The sequence below is a fragment of the Pongo pygmaeus genome, chromosome 12 (genome assembly GCF_028885625.2).
Source record: "Pongo pygmaeus isolate AG05252 chromosome 12, NHGRI_mPonPyg2-v2.0_pri, whole genome shotgun sequence".
Classification (NCBI taxonomy): Eukaryota; Metazoa; Chordata; class Mammalia; order Primates; family Hominidae; genus Pongo; species Pongo pygmaeus.
In genome coordinates this window covers 64355577-64373228 of record NC_072385.2, presented here as the reverse complement: position 1 = coordinate 64373228, position 17652 = coordinate 64355577, and the positions used below count along the sequence as shown (strand labels likewise).

Sequence of the window (17652 nt, the reverse complement as noted above, 5' to 3'; positions counted from 1 at the left end):
GTTTATTATAATCAGAAATGCTTCCTTTATCCCTCCCTTTTCAGGAACACACAATCATTTATTCCAGAAATAGTGGCCGAGTAACAAACACTGAGCTGTGTATCAGGAGATAAGTATGCCCATGTCTTCAAGAGCTCAGAGTCCAGTGCAGAAGACAGAGGAACAAACACAGTTCAGTGAGTTTATTGCTAAGAGTGCAGACAGAGAGAGATAAGATCCATGTCCCTAACTCCTAGGGAGCCATCTGGCTGGGATTGTTTCAGGGCTGGATCTAGAAATCCAGGCCATGCCAGCCTTGTATGCAGATGACCACAAATTCACATCAGTGGAAGCCAAGGAGTACCTGCATGCAGAGCTAAAAATTTACTCCAGAAATAGTTCTGTCTTCCCCCACACAGGAGAGGGGAGGCAACCGAGAGCCCAGAGTTCCTGACAATGGAGCAGGGACACCATGATTTTTAGAATGAAACAGCTTCAAAGCTGGTATTTCTAATCAGCTATAAGCAAGTCTCAACAGAGCACTCATGGGAATGTCTGACTTGAAGCTAAACATAGCCCCTACATATCTAACAGAGGTATGGGGCTCCTAGAAATAAGCTAATTCACTGTTCTCAAAGTGTGGTCCCTAGACCAGCAGGTACTTTGTCAGATATGCAAATGCCCCTCCCCAAACCCACTAATGAGGAACTCAGGGGTGTACCCCAGAAAGCTGTGTTTTAAGAAGCCCTCCAGGCAATACTGATACTCAATAAAGTTTGAAACCACTGAGCTAATTAAAATTAGAGGACAAGTGCTTCATTTTGTTAATAAAGGAGTTATCTGAAGCTGCTCTCTTGGACTTTGTCTAAACAGCAGAGATGCCTGTGTGTCAAGGAAGTGTCTCCTTTGCAGCAAGAGACCAGCCTTCGGCACAGAGGACTTGCAGGAAGTGCTCTGTATTCAGCTCATGCAAAAAGGACACGGAGACACAAAAATACAACTTAAGAAGAAAGGGGCCAAAAATGAGTCTCCTGTTTTGTTCCATTTCTCATGCCATGAGATGAGCATTTGTCGACAATGAGCCTGTCTGTACAACTTACCCTATTAACCAGTCCCCGTCACAGTGTGAGGAGACAATAAAGATGAGGAGGAGAGTTGTGAAGTTGTGGTGGAGGATTTCTCAACAAGGTGACAGAGGCAAAACAGGGGACCACAAGGAATCACTAGGCCTGGCATCCTTTCGCTGCTAGAGCAGCATGTGGGCCTGACTTGCAGCTTCAAATGGAATGTCTAGTGAGCCTGTGCAGCCATCATCTGGTAGGTGGGAAGGGTGCCCATGTTGAGAACTGGAATGATAGCATCCTTTGTTCCACTGCACAAGACTGTAACAGTAGAGTTAGCAAGTGACAAACACAGCAGCAAGGATCAAAGCCTACACATTAAGAATCAAACTTCAATACTTCTAGAGAAAAAAGAAAATCAAAATAAACTCATCGGGTGCTTTATTTCACTTTAACAATTTATAAAATCAATTTATAAAACCATTTATAAAAATAAAATGAACTGTTAGAGAGTGCTTTATAGAGACCCAAATGGTTGAACTTCATTCATAAAGCCAAAATAGTTCAATTTTCCAGGCTTCAAACAGGCCCTGAGCACATGTGATCTTTTTACTCTATTCATACTATGCTGACTGCATCTCCACATCTTCCATCATTACTATTTCCAACAGCCAAACTCAGGGGTGCACATAAAAACTGGAATTTGTTTGACTCAATGAGAAGTTGTCAGTAACATTTCAATTTGATCAGATTCTACCTGGTCTTTTCTGACTTTCCTTTATCTATGCAATGATCGTCATCAGATCTGGCCCTACCTCATGTCAGCCTGAACAGAATTAAAGTCACTGGTAAGAGAGGAGAGGAGATGCATCTCCCAACACACAGCAGTTTCAAGAAATTCTCAGGTATCAAAGAAACACCAATAGAATTCAGGAGTTTCATATTCCATCTCATTTTTCCCACCCCCTTTACCTCACCCGTCCATCTCTTAGTGCAAAAGGGACTCTAGGGCAGCTATCCCAAGGAGGCAAATGGTCACTTTCTGCTTCTCTAAAATACCCAGTCTAAAGGTGGTAGTAAGTAGGGAAGTGGTACTAGCCTGCAGAGTAGAAATATGAAAAATGTTCTCAGATTTACTCCCATACTACCATCCAGTTCTTCCATGTTATGCTTATGTTTATTAGAGAATTTTCCTTTAAAATATTTTATTAATGACCCTTCAACCCTATCCATCTTCTTTGTCCCTCCTAACGAGGAAGGCGCAAAAGAGCCCACCCATAACCAGGAGGATGCTCACATAACCTGAGAAAAAGGAGAGTGGGCCAAACCAAGCCTGAGCTTGGAAGCTGATTCTAGTTTGCATTCTAGTTGGAAATAGAGGATTTCTAGTCATGCTGGTTGGAAACAAATAATTTTGCAATTTGCCTTTCAATTATGATTCAAAATGCTACAGAAAACAAACATGATGGGAGCCCACAAAGAGGACCTTGTCCTTTCTGTGAGATTCCCAGGGGAGGTGCATTTACTGGAGATCTGTTTGATAAGTAGGTGTTCACTGGGGAATGTGCAGGGCTGTGGACTGAGCGTGGAGGAGGTAGCGAGCATTTGGGCAGAAGATACTGCACTTGAGAAGCAGCAGAGCATGTGGAAGGAACAGGAAGGTGCCCAGGAGACTGGAGTGCAGAAAGTGAAGGAGAGAGACACAGTGGGAGGGAAGTGAGGCCACATCATGTGGGCCCTGTGGGACATGGGGGCAGTTTGCATTATATCCTAAAAGCCATGGGAAGCCATTAGCAGGGGTGCACTGGTTTTAAGTACTGAAGCAACCATGGAGATGTCTATTTTTAAGGCTACTTTGTGTGTGGCTGTGTTGCCATGGTGCCGCAGGCTACAGAGCAATGCAGGCTTTTGCCCAAGCTGCTCCTCCAGGCAACACAGACTCTGGCCCTGAGGGGAGTGGGGTGGGCTGAGAGAGCTGACATGTCCCTGTGCTCAGAGCACTCCTTTGGGTGGCCCATGTGCTGGTCCTGGCACAAGGATTTGGCCCACTCACAGACAGCCTATCCAACTTCACTGCTTGGAATTCTCATCCCTGACTCCAAGCTTAGCCTGTCTAGATCATACTTTTAAAAGCTGTCCTGCCATCCTGTGGTGAGCTGCACCCTGCTCCCCAGGGGCAAGCTTTCAGTGCATGGGCTTGAAGCAATGAGAAGACTTCCTGCCCATTCCTGCTGAACATAACCAGAAGCCCAACCAGTGAGACCAGGTTGGAGGTGCTTAATTCCTGTTTACCTGAACAGAGTGGCATTTTTTCCAGAAGCTCAGGTGCCCAACTTACAGTGTGTCAATGTGAAATCTGGATCATAAACCAGCCCCTCTTTGTCAATATTTAATGAATCATGTATTTTTGCATTGTGTTTTGGGTTCCTTAGGGTCTGGCACATTGCAGGATGTAGAATAGTCAATTAATACTTAATACATTAAATTAAACAGCAACCTCATTGATGGGTTGGTCTGAGTGTTGGGCCACCTGGAACTGCATTCCCCAGCCAGTGTCATATGCTGACACACATGTGGCCAGGCATACTGCTACTGATTCCCCCAAAACCCTTGGCCACTGTCAGAACACCAGCCTCCTGTCTCACTCAGTTCATGAAATGCTGGCCCCTTGGCATCTCTGTCTGGAAGCCACCATGCAAAGGCATTTAGTATATGCGGGGGGGTATGAAAGATGTAATCAAGGTAAGAGACAAATACAACAAGGAAGGGAAAGGAGAGTACCAATAGCATACAGCATCTATTGAGCACCTACTCACTACCAGATGCTTAACACACATGATCATTCATCATGACTCAGTTCCTGCAAGGTTCATCTTATTACTTCATTTAACAAATGAGGACAGTGGAGCTCAGGCAGGTTAAGGGACTCATCAAATCCTGACAGTCGGGAGAAGGCAGGTCTGGAATTCACATATAACATCTATGCTGTGCTTAGCTCATAGCACCGTGGAGACAAAAGCCCTCTGCTCAGCACCAAACCTCTTCACACCCAGGGGCCTTGCCACATATGCTGCCCTCTCAACATCTGTCTCTTCCCAAACATCCTGTTCCCCCTCTCACTCCCTTCCCTACCCCTGCCCCAGGAGAACAGATGCATTCCAGATCTTGGTCCTCAGATCCTCACCCCTCCCTCCAGTTTCCAGACATTTCCTGCTGTAAAGTAATTTATTGCTTCTGGGATGATGGGAAATCAGTCCTAGGCAGTAGCGATCTTCCCCAGAGATTTCCTTAAGGAACTCTGAGCCAGGGTTGAGTGGGTGAGCACAATCATGGCTTTGCATTTTCCAGAGACCTTCACCAGGCGTCTCACAGCAGCCAGGAAGTGGAGGCAGATGAAATGAGAGTTTGAAACCCCTGGAGGCCTTCACTTCTGCCTCTTCAATTAATGGAATACCGTACTTTCAGAGGACTGGAGTCTTGGGCCATTGGCTAAGGTTAACAGAACCTGCAGTGGGAAGCCTGCCTCCCCATGCAGAGATGACGTTACAGATAATGGTAGGGTGGGTAACAGCGTGGGGATTGGAGCCCTAACAAGGTCCCAGAATAATCTTCAAACCAGAGGAGACATGTGCTGAGTAGGGAGAGCTGAAGAGGTGCTTGCTGCCAGCTAAGCAGCCTGGCCTGCAGCCAGAGGCCGGCTCCCCAACTGGAAGAAAAAAAAATGGGTCCTGTGGACTGTGCCCGAGCACCCACCTACAAAGGCAGCGCCTGATGTTAAGGCATCAAGAGATAGGGAATGAGCTTTGTATTTATCAGAAGTCCTCTAAGTGAAAGAACCAAGTAGGGGACCCAAAATTCTGATAATAAGTTTGGGGTGAGAGAAGGAAGCCCTCCAAGGGACAGAGTGGAATTATAGTAGATAATTGCCAAATGCCATGTAAGAGACTCTAAATCTATTTAACGGTGAGGGCTTTCCTTTTATGACAGAGGGGTACAAGTTGGGGTCAAGAGGGAGGAGGGGCTGCTCACTGGCCCCAGCTGTCCCCACCCTGTCTTTATCCCATGTGTCATCATTCTCTCATGGGTTAGACTGTCTCCCAATTACTTGCCCACCCAGAGTTTCCACATGTCTCTCTTCAGCCCCAAAGATGGGACAGTCAGAATCTTCTAACACTGTTAGTTAAATCTTTGTGCCCCCCTAAGTGTCAGTGCCCTGAAAGAAATCCCTGGACACTCCTTTGCTGCCTCTGTTGGGAATCGGTCTGCCTGAGCCGCACATCCACCCTGCAAAGACACCCGTGGGGACCAGTGACAGCTGAAGGACTGCCAGCAGCCTGAGTGGGGTCCACGCTTGACGCATCCCTAAAGCACCATGTTAAGTTCCACTGTGTGACAATTCTTTGTTAAATGTGTAAACGATTGGATAGATGAATGAATAATCTGATATGTGAATGACTTGGTGAATAAATGAGTGAATAAATTTGCATGATAGCTATCTGGGGTAGGAAATGAAACTGTTATCTGTGGAACATTTATTTCTCTATACAAAACCACAAAAGACGCAATTGAGACTGGAACCCTCAGCCTGAGTCATATGCTAACTAACAGAGCTACTCTGTCCAACAAAGACACCTCTCATGGCACTGATTAAGCCCAACTTGCTGGGGCCATTGCCATGGTAATTATGGCAGCACCACCATGGTACCTCCTGACAGCAGGCCTCTTAGGAGGCAAGTAGCCAGAGATTTTTCACTGACCTGTTCTCTGTTTTCTTTTCAGATTATCAAGGAGGTCCCTCCACCCCCTGCCGAGGAGAGTGAGGTAAGTGACCACAGCAGGATGACAGTGGGTGGGCAGGGTGGCAGAGTAGGGTAGAGAGCTGGCTGGACACTTAGCCCCCTGCAGAGCAGAGCGAAGTCAAGCTCAAAGGATTTAATATACCTGCCTGTGAAGCAGAAGGGAGGAAAGTCTCTGGCCTTTCCTAACCAGGGATGAACAAGAAACTGAACTAAACTGCCAGAAAAGACAATGGGTTGTGGAGGTTTTTCTCCCTGCAGAGATAAAATTTGAGATGGAAATAAATGTTTTTATTAGTACAGTTATTTGGAGCTTTGAGATACTGACTTTTCCTCTCAAACAAACCCTAAGATTCTCTTCTCCTGCAGAGACGTAATGCTTTATGTGTGTAGATCAGGCATGGTTTGCTACATTCTCCAATCATTGGTTCTAGGAATAGCCTGATGCCAAATACTTCATTTTTCTTTAATTTAAAAACAATATTACCTAAAGATGTGCCAGGCAGTAATGAAAATATGCTGGAGAGGGATATGTTAATATCCTGGCCTTCCTCTCAAATTCTCATCATCTAAAGAAAAAGGTTCTTGGACTCTACCACTGAATTCCCCAGTAAGCTGTTCTGATGCAAGGGTGGCCTGGAGTAGAATACAGTGGAGGCATTAAAGGCTAATCATGAGAAAGGCAAGAGTGCCTAGCAAGTGGCTTTGCTAATCTGATCACTCTTAGTACAGCTGGAGTCTCTAGAAGTAACATCCACCAATTCAGAAGCCAGGGTTGCATATCTAAACACTCAATGAGACCAAAAGATATATTGATAAGGTTTCAAGTTCTTTTCCTCAATCCCTAAGGTCTGTTGTGTGCAAATCAAGTGCCAGTTCCTCACCCTTCCCCTTCCAATGCCTTTGTCAAGTTTCCTACATACAGAAAGAGTAATGATTAAATTAAAAATTCCATGTGGCTCTTATATTCTGAACCATATGCATGGAAGCCAAGGGATTTAATAGCTGCAATCAATTAAAGCACATCTTGTTGGAATGCTAACTTTCTGCCCAGAAATCAAGGGAGGAAATTACATTGCTGTGCAAAGAAGAAGAAAAAACCTTCTTTACATACATAAAAACCTTTCCTTAATCCTTCAAGAGAAAGTACCGTGGCTAGTTCCACGACTGCAATTGGCTTTGTTTCTGTTGTGTGCAGCTATCTCTTAGACTTCCAAAACATAATAAAATAGAGCAAGGAGCTCCCTTATTAGGACTTTGTTTGCCCAGAGGCAAAGAACATTCCCTCCCTTGTGTTCAATTAGAAGGGTTGTGGCTCTTTCTTTTGGCTCTTGCTCTGTATTTGCCTTTAGAAGGTGACGTGGCAGCCATAGTGGCCAAAGTGCACCTGGGGATGTAGGTGTAAGACTGGGCTCTGACTTACCCCAGATCCAACATCTAGCCTGGGGTTTCACACACAGTAAAAGCTCAGCAGGGACTTTTAGGATGAAGGACCCAGCAACACAATTTTGGAGCCAAGTAAAAAAGCCCAAACTAGAAAACCATCTAGGAAGGATAGCTAAAAGCAAGGAAGAGAAGTAGTTGAGTTTTTTCTGTTTCATAAAAGTTGTAGTTACACCCAAAGAAAGCTGACTTCGTTTCCCAAACAGGATGACAACCTCAGAATGCTTGAATCTAAAGGGTTATGTTAGGCTTAAAGGAGTTTTTGGGCTGAAGCTTCCTCACCTGTCCCCTGTCACTCTATCAAAGGGGTAACTCACGTGAACACCTGCAGTTGATTATACTTGGTCAGACTTGGGCTGGACAGACGACTAGTACATTTCATTTGCTGATGAAAAACAAAACATTCCCTTCCTGGAGCCTAGATCCCCTCCCCTCCTTCATTTCCCTTTGAAACCCTCTGACTTAATCAATTAAATATGACGTCAGAAATAAACCAAGAAACTACCCAAACTGCAGACCTAGGCAATAAAAATGTAAACATTGTACTTTTTAGCATCAGGCACTTTTTGGCACGTGCTGATTGCCTTAGCGTGTGTGTTGGCCCTGTGAGTCAGGCCACCTAATCTCCTTCCTAATGTATTTTGGCAGCAAAATAAAAGAAGAAGAAGAAGAAAGAAAGAAATCCCACAGAAACAGATAACCTAACATAGCCCATGCAAAGTATTTTATACAATGCTCTGAAAATCAGTTTCTATCTAGTCTTTTCCTCTCGCTCCCTGTATTCAAATCCCAGTGTCTAACACTCAATAAATAGCTATATGAAATCAAACACTCTCTGCTGTGTATATGAAGACCTTCAGTATTATTTATCCCAACTTTCATCAGCTCTATAAGCATCATATTCTGAGAGAGGCATGTCTACTATTTAAATAACTAAACTTAGAGAATGAAGATAACTTTATAATAAGCTCTCAGTGACCTTTTTAATAGAAAATATAAAATTCATAATGGAAAAAGGAACTATATTCTGAGATTCTATGTAACCAACAATGACACACTTGTATGAAGAGGGTACAAAGAGAAATTACTTGAAACTTGAAGAGCTCAATAGAAGGAAGCTCAGTTTTAACAACTAAGAGGGACATTTCCTGGGTTAAGGGTCTTCTCAAGTAGCACCAGTGGGGATCCCTCCCTAAGTCTCCAGTTACTCCAAATAACTGGCAGTTCATGGGAGAATGCAGTAATGGAGCACTTCATGTGACGGTTTTGTTCTGCATGTAATCACCTTCCATGGATTTTATGACCATATTTGAGTTTTTATCAGCCTCATTAGCCTGCAAAAAACAGAGACCAGTTCAAGCTAGTCCAAGATGAAAGAACTCAGGTAGACTGTGGCTGGGGAAAGAACTGAAGCAGCTCTAGACACCACCCTCATGGGCTTTCGATTTCACTGCTAGCAGCTCTGCTTCTCTCTGGGAATTTACTCCCTTCTGCCTTCTCTTACTGGCCTCCTCTCTGCCCTTGTAACTCTGGTTTGTACAGAGCCCTCTCTCCTGACCCTATCTGATATTTCCAGTCTTCATTTCACCATCTGCCCCCAGTGCTTATAGCTGAGTCTCCCAGTTTCCATCTTTCAGTTCCCAATAGGGGAAAATACTTGGTCCAGCTCATCTTTTCACACCAGACCATAGATCATCAGTCACAGCTCACAGCCAACCAACAGACTGGTGCTCTTGGGTCACATCTGGCCAAAGAGAAGCTTCCTAGTAGGCCCCGTGGCCATGGTGAGAATAGCTCCACTCAGAAGGAAGAATGGACCTGGTGCAGGCCCTGTGGCCTCTCTGAAATAGTATTGTTTCAGAAACTAAACTTCGGTCTCATTAAATACCATCAAAATAAAAGCTACACCCAGGAATCCATACCATATTCTTCCAACATCTGCCACTTTTACAGGCTCTCAAAGATCCTATCGTTCCCAATATCAAGCATATTTGAAAGGCAATAGATAGCAGGAAGCCCCATGACTGAATGGAAAGTGGGTTATGGCTTAGCCCCAAGCAGCTCCATGTCTCAGACACACACAGACCTACATATGAAGTAAATGTGCTGGAAAGAGAAGATGCTTCCTTTCCCATGTCCTCTCTCACTCTATCAAAGGCATAGCTCTGGAAACACCTGCCATTTTCTTCCTTAATCAAACTGCCTTGGCCAGACCTGGGCTGGACAGATGACTAGTACATTTTATTTGCAATGAAAAACAAAACATTCCTTTCCTGGAGCCTAGAGCGCCTCCCCTTTTTCATTTCTCTTTGAAACCCTCTGACTTAATCAATTAAATATCATGTCAGAAATAAATCAAGAAACTACCCAGACTGGAGACATAGGCAATAATAGTTAAAACATTGTACTTTTTAGCATCAAGCAAATCAAGATCTTAGAATCTGACTTGAGGGACATTAGAGAAGTCAAATAGGATAGAGGTAAAAGGTATGTAACTAGCCCCGATGTTTTTCGATATTTAAAAATCTTATTTATTCAACAACTCTAGAATGAGTGCCTCCTGTGAGCTGACAGTAAGTGTGAGATTCTATGCCAGAGTTGCCTTAAGAGAGTGTGTAACTGGGCCAGGTGCAGTGGCTCATGCCTGTAATTCCAGCACTTTGGGAGGCCGAGGCGGGCAGATTACTTGAGACCAACCTGGCCAACATGGCAAAACCCTGTCTCTACTAAAAATACAAAAAATTAGCTGGGCATAGTGGCACATTCATGTAATCCTGCTGATCAGGAGGCTAAGGCAGAAGAATTGCTTAAACCTGGGAGGCAGAAGTTGCAGTGAGCCAAGATCACACCACTGCACTCCAGACTGGGCGACAGAGCAAGACTCTATCTCAAAAAAAAAAAAAAGAGAGAGAGAGTGTGTAACTGGACATTTATAAAGCTGGTGACCTAATCAGTCCTAATCAGAAAGAAAGGCAGAGATTCCTGGTGGATATTGCATGTGAATGTATGAAAATTAACAATAATAGTGGTTAATTACTGAAGATGACATTTATTGAGCATTTATAACTATGCAGGCAATTATATGAAGCACTTTTTTGTGGTACATTTCATTTTATCATTCAGCAGCCCTGAAACAAAAGTATGCTATTATGAACCCCTATCTTATAGATGCAAAACTGAGGTATAATGAGATTAAAATACTAGTGGCCCCAATATTTCAGTTATTAAGTGATGGGACTGGGATTCAAACTTGTACCTGAAAAAGAAGCATAGAGCAGTCTTTCCTCACTCGTCCCTGAAGACAATGTAGCTCCTGCAACCAAGAGCAAGTCCACTGCTCCTTGTTGGGAGCATCAGTGCTCCTTTCTTGAGTGGCAGTGTCACCTGTCTCTGACCCGTGTCACTCATACAGGGCACACAGCCCCTTTTAAGACTGATGTAAAGATGGCTACTTATTTTCTGTGCTCTGTCCATGGCCCTAGTGTGTAGCTATTCTCTTTAGCTCTCTTATCCCTATGTTTCCTGCCTGTCTTGTCTTTCATTCTCCCACATCACCACGTCTCATCATGAAGCTTTAGAATGTATCCGGGAGCTTGGTATGGTGACTCACTCCTGTAACCCCAGCACCTTGGGAGGCTGAAGGAGGATCGCTTGGGGCCAGGAGTTCCAGACCAGCCTGGGCAACATAGGGAGACCGCCCCCCCCCACCATCTCTACAAAAATAAAAATTAGCTTGGCATGGTGGCTGTCACACATGTGGTCCCAGCTACTCGGGAGGCTGAGGCTGGAGGGTCACTTAAGCCCAGAAGCTGGAAACTGCAGTGAACCATGTTCGTGCCACTGCACTCTAGCCTGGGCAACCGAGCAAGACCCCAACTCTTCCAAAAAAAGAAGAATGTGTCTTCTTGTTTTAATCATGGATTAGTATATGTGCACTGGGGGGCGGGTGAGAGTGAGAAAGGATGTGAATATGTGGACATCTATAGGTTGGTATTTTGTATCTGAAGGGAGAGGGGTGCCTGTTGAAGGCATTGATGCCCATCCAGTGAACAATAGGCACCTGAGTTTGAAGGATGAGCTTATTTTCAGATTTTTTATTATGCTCACTGATCCTAACAATTTCTCTGTGGCAAGAAATGTTTAGATAGGGAAACTGAGCTATGGAAAATTATACAGGGCCAGATAAGTTGAACTCCTAATAGCAACAGGTCTGGCATCCTTCCAGCCATGTCTACACAGACACCCAGAGTAGCCTCCACCCTGGAGGGATGAAGGGCAAAGCTACTGTCAGGCATCTTCTTGCCAGTGACCATTAAATACACATACACACATGCACACCCACCCACACACACACACATTCACACACACATTCACACACACATACACTCCAAACGGAAGTCCTAGAGAAGGCCCAAAATTCAGTATTCATGTTTTAATACTTCAAAAAAAAAAAAAAAAAGAACATTGCTGCTAGGAAAATAAACACCTTATTCTTTACTGAAGAATACAGGACAATCCTTGTGTTGTCTTTAATCACTTTGTTTACATAAACAGATATAATGGTGCCATGACATGTGAAATGCGGCTCAGAATGGTGAAAGCTTAAATCCTTTGGAATGTTTTGTATTTACAAACAGAAGTATTGCTGGATCTTTCTGACTTGCCAATTCACTCCTAGGAGATTACCTCCAAGACTGACATTGAGGGGATCTCCCTGACTTCTCCCCAAAGACCAGATGAGACAGTCCTGCCAGTTCTACTTTAAGTTCTGCCCTTCGGAGCCTCCCAGACCTGGGAGTTTCTGTAGCCTTAGTCCTTTAATTCATGTCATCATTCTCACAAAACTCACTCCTCTATAAATGTAAACAAAATTGTCGACAGCTGAGTTCTCTTTATTTTCTCAAAATATAACACTGTGCTGGCAGGTGATGGGGACTCAATGATAGTTGCTTGAGTTAGTGAAATAATTGACAAATAAAAGTCCCTTGTTGAGCTTATATGTTTAAGATGTGCTCCAGTTCAATGACATTTAAAATTAATTTAAAAGCTGGTTTAAAGCTACTGCCTTGGGTTTGATTCTCTTTCAGTTATGTGCTCCTTTTCATTGATAGTTCCTATTGAAACCTGCAGTGAATTGGGAGTTGTAAGCCTTCTTGAGTCAAACCAGCCATGTGGCTCTCCTAGTAAATGGATATCAGAGAAGCAGGAATGTTAAAGAACTTATCAATTGAGTCTGAGAGGGCCACCCTTTGCACAACTCCAGGGGGCGCTATTCACATCAAGTCTGTGGAGTTGTCCCATGCACAGTCTACATGCAGGAGTGAGGCAGTCCCAGAATCTGGAAAATTCATCCTTTCTACCCTCTGGTTTGCTTAATAACTAACAGTTAAACGTGTTGAGTGAGTGGAAAGTGGAGTTGTGGAAACTCATGAGGAGGGAGCATTGCATTCTCTGGGGAACCCGGGAGTTCTTGGCAGAATAGGTTACACTTAAACAACATTAAGGGATGGGTAGAAGCAATGGGAGAAGGGCTTTCCAGGCATGTGGAGCCCTGCATGTTGAAGCGTGGAGCTGCACAAAAGCCTGGCATGATTGGGAAAGATGGGAAAAGTTCAGGGTCTGAGGACAGCACAGGGCTAATCCAATTACAGGCTAACCAAGTGAGTTCACAGACTTCATCCTCTACAGCTGTTTCTTCCTCGAGCAGCACTGTGCCTGCAGGCACACCCAGGTCTGCCTGAGGACACGCAGGTCAGAAGGGGCCTCTACCATCTGAGGAATGTGCTGCCATTTGTGTTACCCAAGCTCCAGCCAGCTGGACGTCTGGAGCCACCACATCCTTTCAGATTTAAACACAACTTCCCTTGATGGGAAACCGGCCTCCCTCCCCAATCCCTGCGGTTTCTCCCAGGCACCACTGACTCCTACTCCTCGCTTCTTCCGCGTTATCTCATCTTCTCGGTTTGCTAGACACGATCTAGCAGCTCTGGCACAAATCCAACTGCGCAGCAAATTTTACTAAAGGTTTAAAAGTATAGTGCAGCCCACAACCCCTGACGGAATATTAAAGGGCCTCTTCTTTACCACCGGCCACTCCCACCACTCGGGGGGATGGGGGGTCGTAGCTGTTCGCTGGTAGCTCGGCCCCACTCTGTTCTGCTCATCTTCTCGTTTCCCACAAGCCCCTGATTTCTCATTCAAAGCAATTGGGCTCATCCAGCCCCATGCTCCAATAACCATAGAGGACAGCAAGGTTTTTGTTTTGTTTTGTTTTGTTTACTAAACGAAAGCCAGCTCACACTGAGGATTTCTATACTGGTGTTTTCTCCCTCCCTGCTACCATCCTTGAAGGGCAGTGTAGGAGGAAGGTCTCAAGAGCCTTTATGATTTAATGAGATGTAAAAATCCACCTTCCAGTGCTGCCGAGTTTCTTAGTGGCCTTGCTGAGGGGCTGGGATTCTACTCCATCCATTTTTGGCCAAATGGAAAGACACATCAAAGATTCCCCTCTCTTCCTGGGGATTGCAAAACTCTTCTGTCTCCAGAATGTGTAAACAGACCCATGCTAACTGCAGAGGAAACTCTGACTCTCCCGTCCGTCAGCCCCTGGGCCTTTGTGCTGCCTGGTGCTGTTGTCTGAGCTTGGCAGGCCAGCCCCGGTCAGGGGATTAAGCGACGGGCTCGGTGGCGCGGCAGTGTGTGGAGATTGCCCAAGACCTAGGCATTTCCTGTTGCGAGAAGGCCAGGCCCTGCCCTTGAGCACGAGGGCGGCGCCTCCTTCCCCAGGCCAGGGACTAGAGGGAGGAGCCAGGGACAAGAGGGAGGGGCCAAGGACTAGAGGGAGGGGCCAGGGGCAAGAGGGAGGGATCAGGGACTAGAGGGAGGGCTGCTCCGGTGTGCAAGTGGAACCTGGAAAGCGGTGGAAACTGGCTTTCTTACTATATCCTGAGCACTCAGAGGGGTTGCGAATTAGAGAAAGCCAGTTGTAAATCCTTCTTTTAAGTTCTTTTCGTAAAATATAGGGGGAGAAAAATCCCTGGACAAGGCATCAGAAAACCACACCAGAACTTCACCTTTAGGAGTCACTTCATTTCTCTAGATCTGACTCCTCTTCTGTGCAGTGAAAAGGCTTAATTAGATGAGCTTCTAAAAAAATTAAGAGGCTCATGAACCTAGTTGAGTCCCTTATGGAATAAAGCGGCTTTATTCTTGGAGTTTCTTAACGTTTGTGGTGCTGCTGTGTTCAGCTTTAGGGGACAGAATTTCTGTTATCTCCTTTGGAAAACTGCCCCAGACTGGGAATGCCCAGGCTTTCAGAGCCATATTTTGTATATCTGTGTTCACAGCCACTTACACAGAAACATACATCCACCTCCAATGTAAAGTTTAACCACATATAAGACATATAAGATTCCTGCTTTCACATCATAAGGTGAAAGAAACCTCTGAAATTATAAGGTAAAGTAATATGAACTATAATATTTTATTGTGTTGGGGACTTTATTGTGTTAGATTTTGCAGTTATAAATTATCAAAACTAAGTCCATGTGCGGTGGCTCACACCTGTAATCCCAGCACATTGGGAGGCTGAGGTGGGAGGATCACTTGCGCCCAGGAGTTTGTGACTGGCCTGGGCAATATGGCAAAACCCCATCTTTACAAAAAAATAGAAAAATTAGCTGGGTGCATTGATATGTGTCTGTAGTCCCAGCTACTCAGGCAGGCTGAGGTGAGAGAATTGCTTGAGCTGTGGTAGTTGAGGCTGTACTCCAGCCTGGGTGACAGAGTGAGACCCTGTCTCCAAAAAAAAAAAAAAAAATTCTCAAAATTAGCAGGTACAAGGAGAAGTCAAAAATGAGCATGTATTTGTTGCCATCAAATGATTGGAAAAGCAAACCACAAAAGAACAAAATCCAGACTGGCCAATGCTGAAAAACAATCAAACGAGAATGAGGTTGCATGGGTTCAAATCCAGCTCTGTTACGTACAAGCTGGGTGACCTAAGTCATTTAACCTCTCTATTCTCATTCTCTAAAATAGGAATAATAACACCATGTACCTTCCTGGGTGGTTGCAAGATTAAAGGATTAATAATACATTTAAAGCATTTAAAAGAATGGCACATAACATGGGAAAGGCTGCATAAATTCAATGGTGTGTTATCATGAATGTAATATGTGTTTATTGAGCACCTACTTTGCACTTTGAATAGAAGGGTCAGCAGAATCTGAGAGAGAGCAACCAAGTAAGAGAGAGAGAGACACCCAAGTGTCAGCTGTCAGAATGTTGTACATCCTAGTCTGCTATGACCTCTCTGTCCTTTAAGATGTATTAAATTTTTAAAAAATCATTTTAAAGAAGACTGCCCATCCCAAGCACAACATGTAACTCAGGGAGTCTTAATGTGCCAACGTGTTTCTGCTTTGCTTTGTCACCTTTTGTCCTGACCTTCCTGCCTTTGCTTTTTTGTACCTCGCCTCCTGCATGGGGTGCCCCATCCCACGCAGTGGTGCCCTGCATAGGACTCCACCCAAATGCCACCAAAACAAGGCTGTGAGAAGCAGGCTTCAGCATTGTGAGCAATTTCTCCGTCTTTTGTTCTTTCCTCTGCTTTATCAACCCCTTTTCCAGCTTCCTTTCTCTACCCAGGAGAGAAATCATGCCACTTCCTTATAATCCATCCATGACTGTAAACAGTGATATTTTTCTCTCCACAACAAGAATAATTACAGTGCTAAGATGAAGAGCAGTTGCTACATCTCCTCCCTTTTTCCATCCATAAAGTTACAAGTTCCTCGTCTTCTTTCTTCATCTTAAAAAATATAAACACTAACTTCTTGTCACTGAGCTAAGTTGCAGACACTGAATTAACTGCTTTATTTGAGTCATCTTATTTAACTTATTTGTAAATTCAACAGATAATTCTTGGGCACCCACCACACACAACGTAGTGCTATTCTAAAAACTGGGAATACAATTGTAAGCATGACAAACAAAAGCCTCTGTGGAACGTACGTTCTAGTGTGGAGAGACAGATATTAAGTAAATATCAAGCCATGATGAGATCCTTAACTAAAAATAAAACAGATTGTTGGGATGGAGAGACCACAGCTACTTTAGAAGAAATTTCCAGGGGAGGTTTCTCTGAGGAGTGATATGAAAATCCATCCATCAGAAGATGGGGTGGGGAAAGTGCTTTCCTATACAAGGGGACAAGGGGACACTATGCACAGGCCCCAAGACAGGAATTTGCCCAGAGTATTTGAGAGAGGGCAGGCAGGCTGGAGCTCAGGAGGAGGGGGGCACATGATAAGGAAGAAGGCCAGAAAGGTGAGCAAAGGCCAGAACACACAGGGCAGAGCTGGCGTTTGCACTTACTCTGCTGCTTTGTGGAGAACAGATCATAGGTGAGTCTTAGGGCAGCAGGAGGCCAGTGGGGAAGCTACCACAGTGTCCAGGAGCAAGTGCATGGGGGCGTGGGCCCAGGGTGGTGGTGGTGGGGGTGGAGAAGTGAACAGATTTTAGATTTTTAAGTAGTAGCAACAGAACTAGCTGGCAAGTTGGGACAAGTGGGGGAAAGGCAGTAAAAAAGAGAGAGGCAGTGGGGAAGACTACAGGGGGAGCATGTTTAGGGTAGGGAAATCAGGACATCTCTGCTGTGGTATTGTTGAGATGTTTTTTAGCCCCCAAATAATGTGAATGTCAAGTGAGCAGTTGGAGTTCAGAGGCATCAGGGCTGAAGATATAAAATCACAAGTCATTAGCATGTAGGTGGGGTTAGATGCGATTCCCACAAAGGAGTAGAGCTGTAGAAGAGAACAAGAGAACAGGACTGTATCACAAACTTACCAGGTAGCACTGCTTACATTCCCACTCTACAGATAAGGAAAACAAGCTTACGTGGTTTCAGAGATTGGCCCAAGGTCCTAGGAAACAGTAGCACTGGGATTGCACCCAGGCAGTCTGACTCTACAAGCTCTACTCCTAATCACTTGGCCATGGTAGGCAGGTCCACACAGCAGTGCTGTTCTGCTTCCTTCATGTGACACAATTTCTCTGCAGGAAGAAGATGATGATGGTCTGCCTAAGAAAAAGTGGCCAACGGTAGACGCCTCTTATTATGGTGGGAGAGGCGTTGGAGGCATTAAAAGAATGGAGGTAAGAGGACAGCTTAATATACACTTATCTATGTGCTGACTACTCCCATCCAGGTACCAGTTGGGCCTGACCCTGCTTAGCCTCTAGATATCAGGCATGCCTAGGGCGGTATGGCTGTAGACCACACTGATGACTCAATGTCAGAAACCCAAAGCAAATTGCTGAAAACCTGCTGGAGGTCTGGTGGGGATATGGATTGTAAGGCAGACAGATGG

General features: G+C 44.7%; 1 protein-coding gene across 1 annotated transcript in view; it reads left to right on the top strand.

Annotated features, from left to right (window-relative positions):
- The window catches only part of ANTXR1 (ANTXR cell adhesion molecule 1), a 237497-nt gene that overhangs the window by 151657 nt on the left and 68188 nt on the right, over nucleotides 1–17652 (top strand). Inside the window, exons 14-15 of the mRNA XM_054474123.2 lie at nucleotides 5820–5861; nucleotides 17342–17437. Of these exons, the coding sequence (XP_054330098.1) occupies nucleotides 5820–5861; nucleotides 17342–17437 (138 nt within the window). The remainder of the gene's footprint in view (nucleotides 1–5819; nucleotides 5862–17341; nucleotides 17438–17652) is intronic.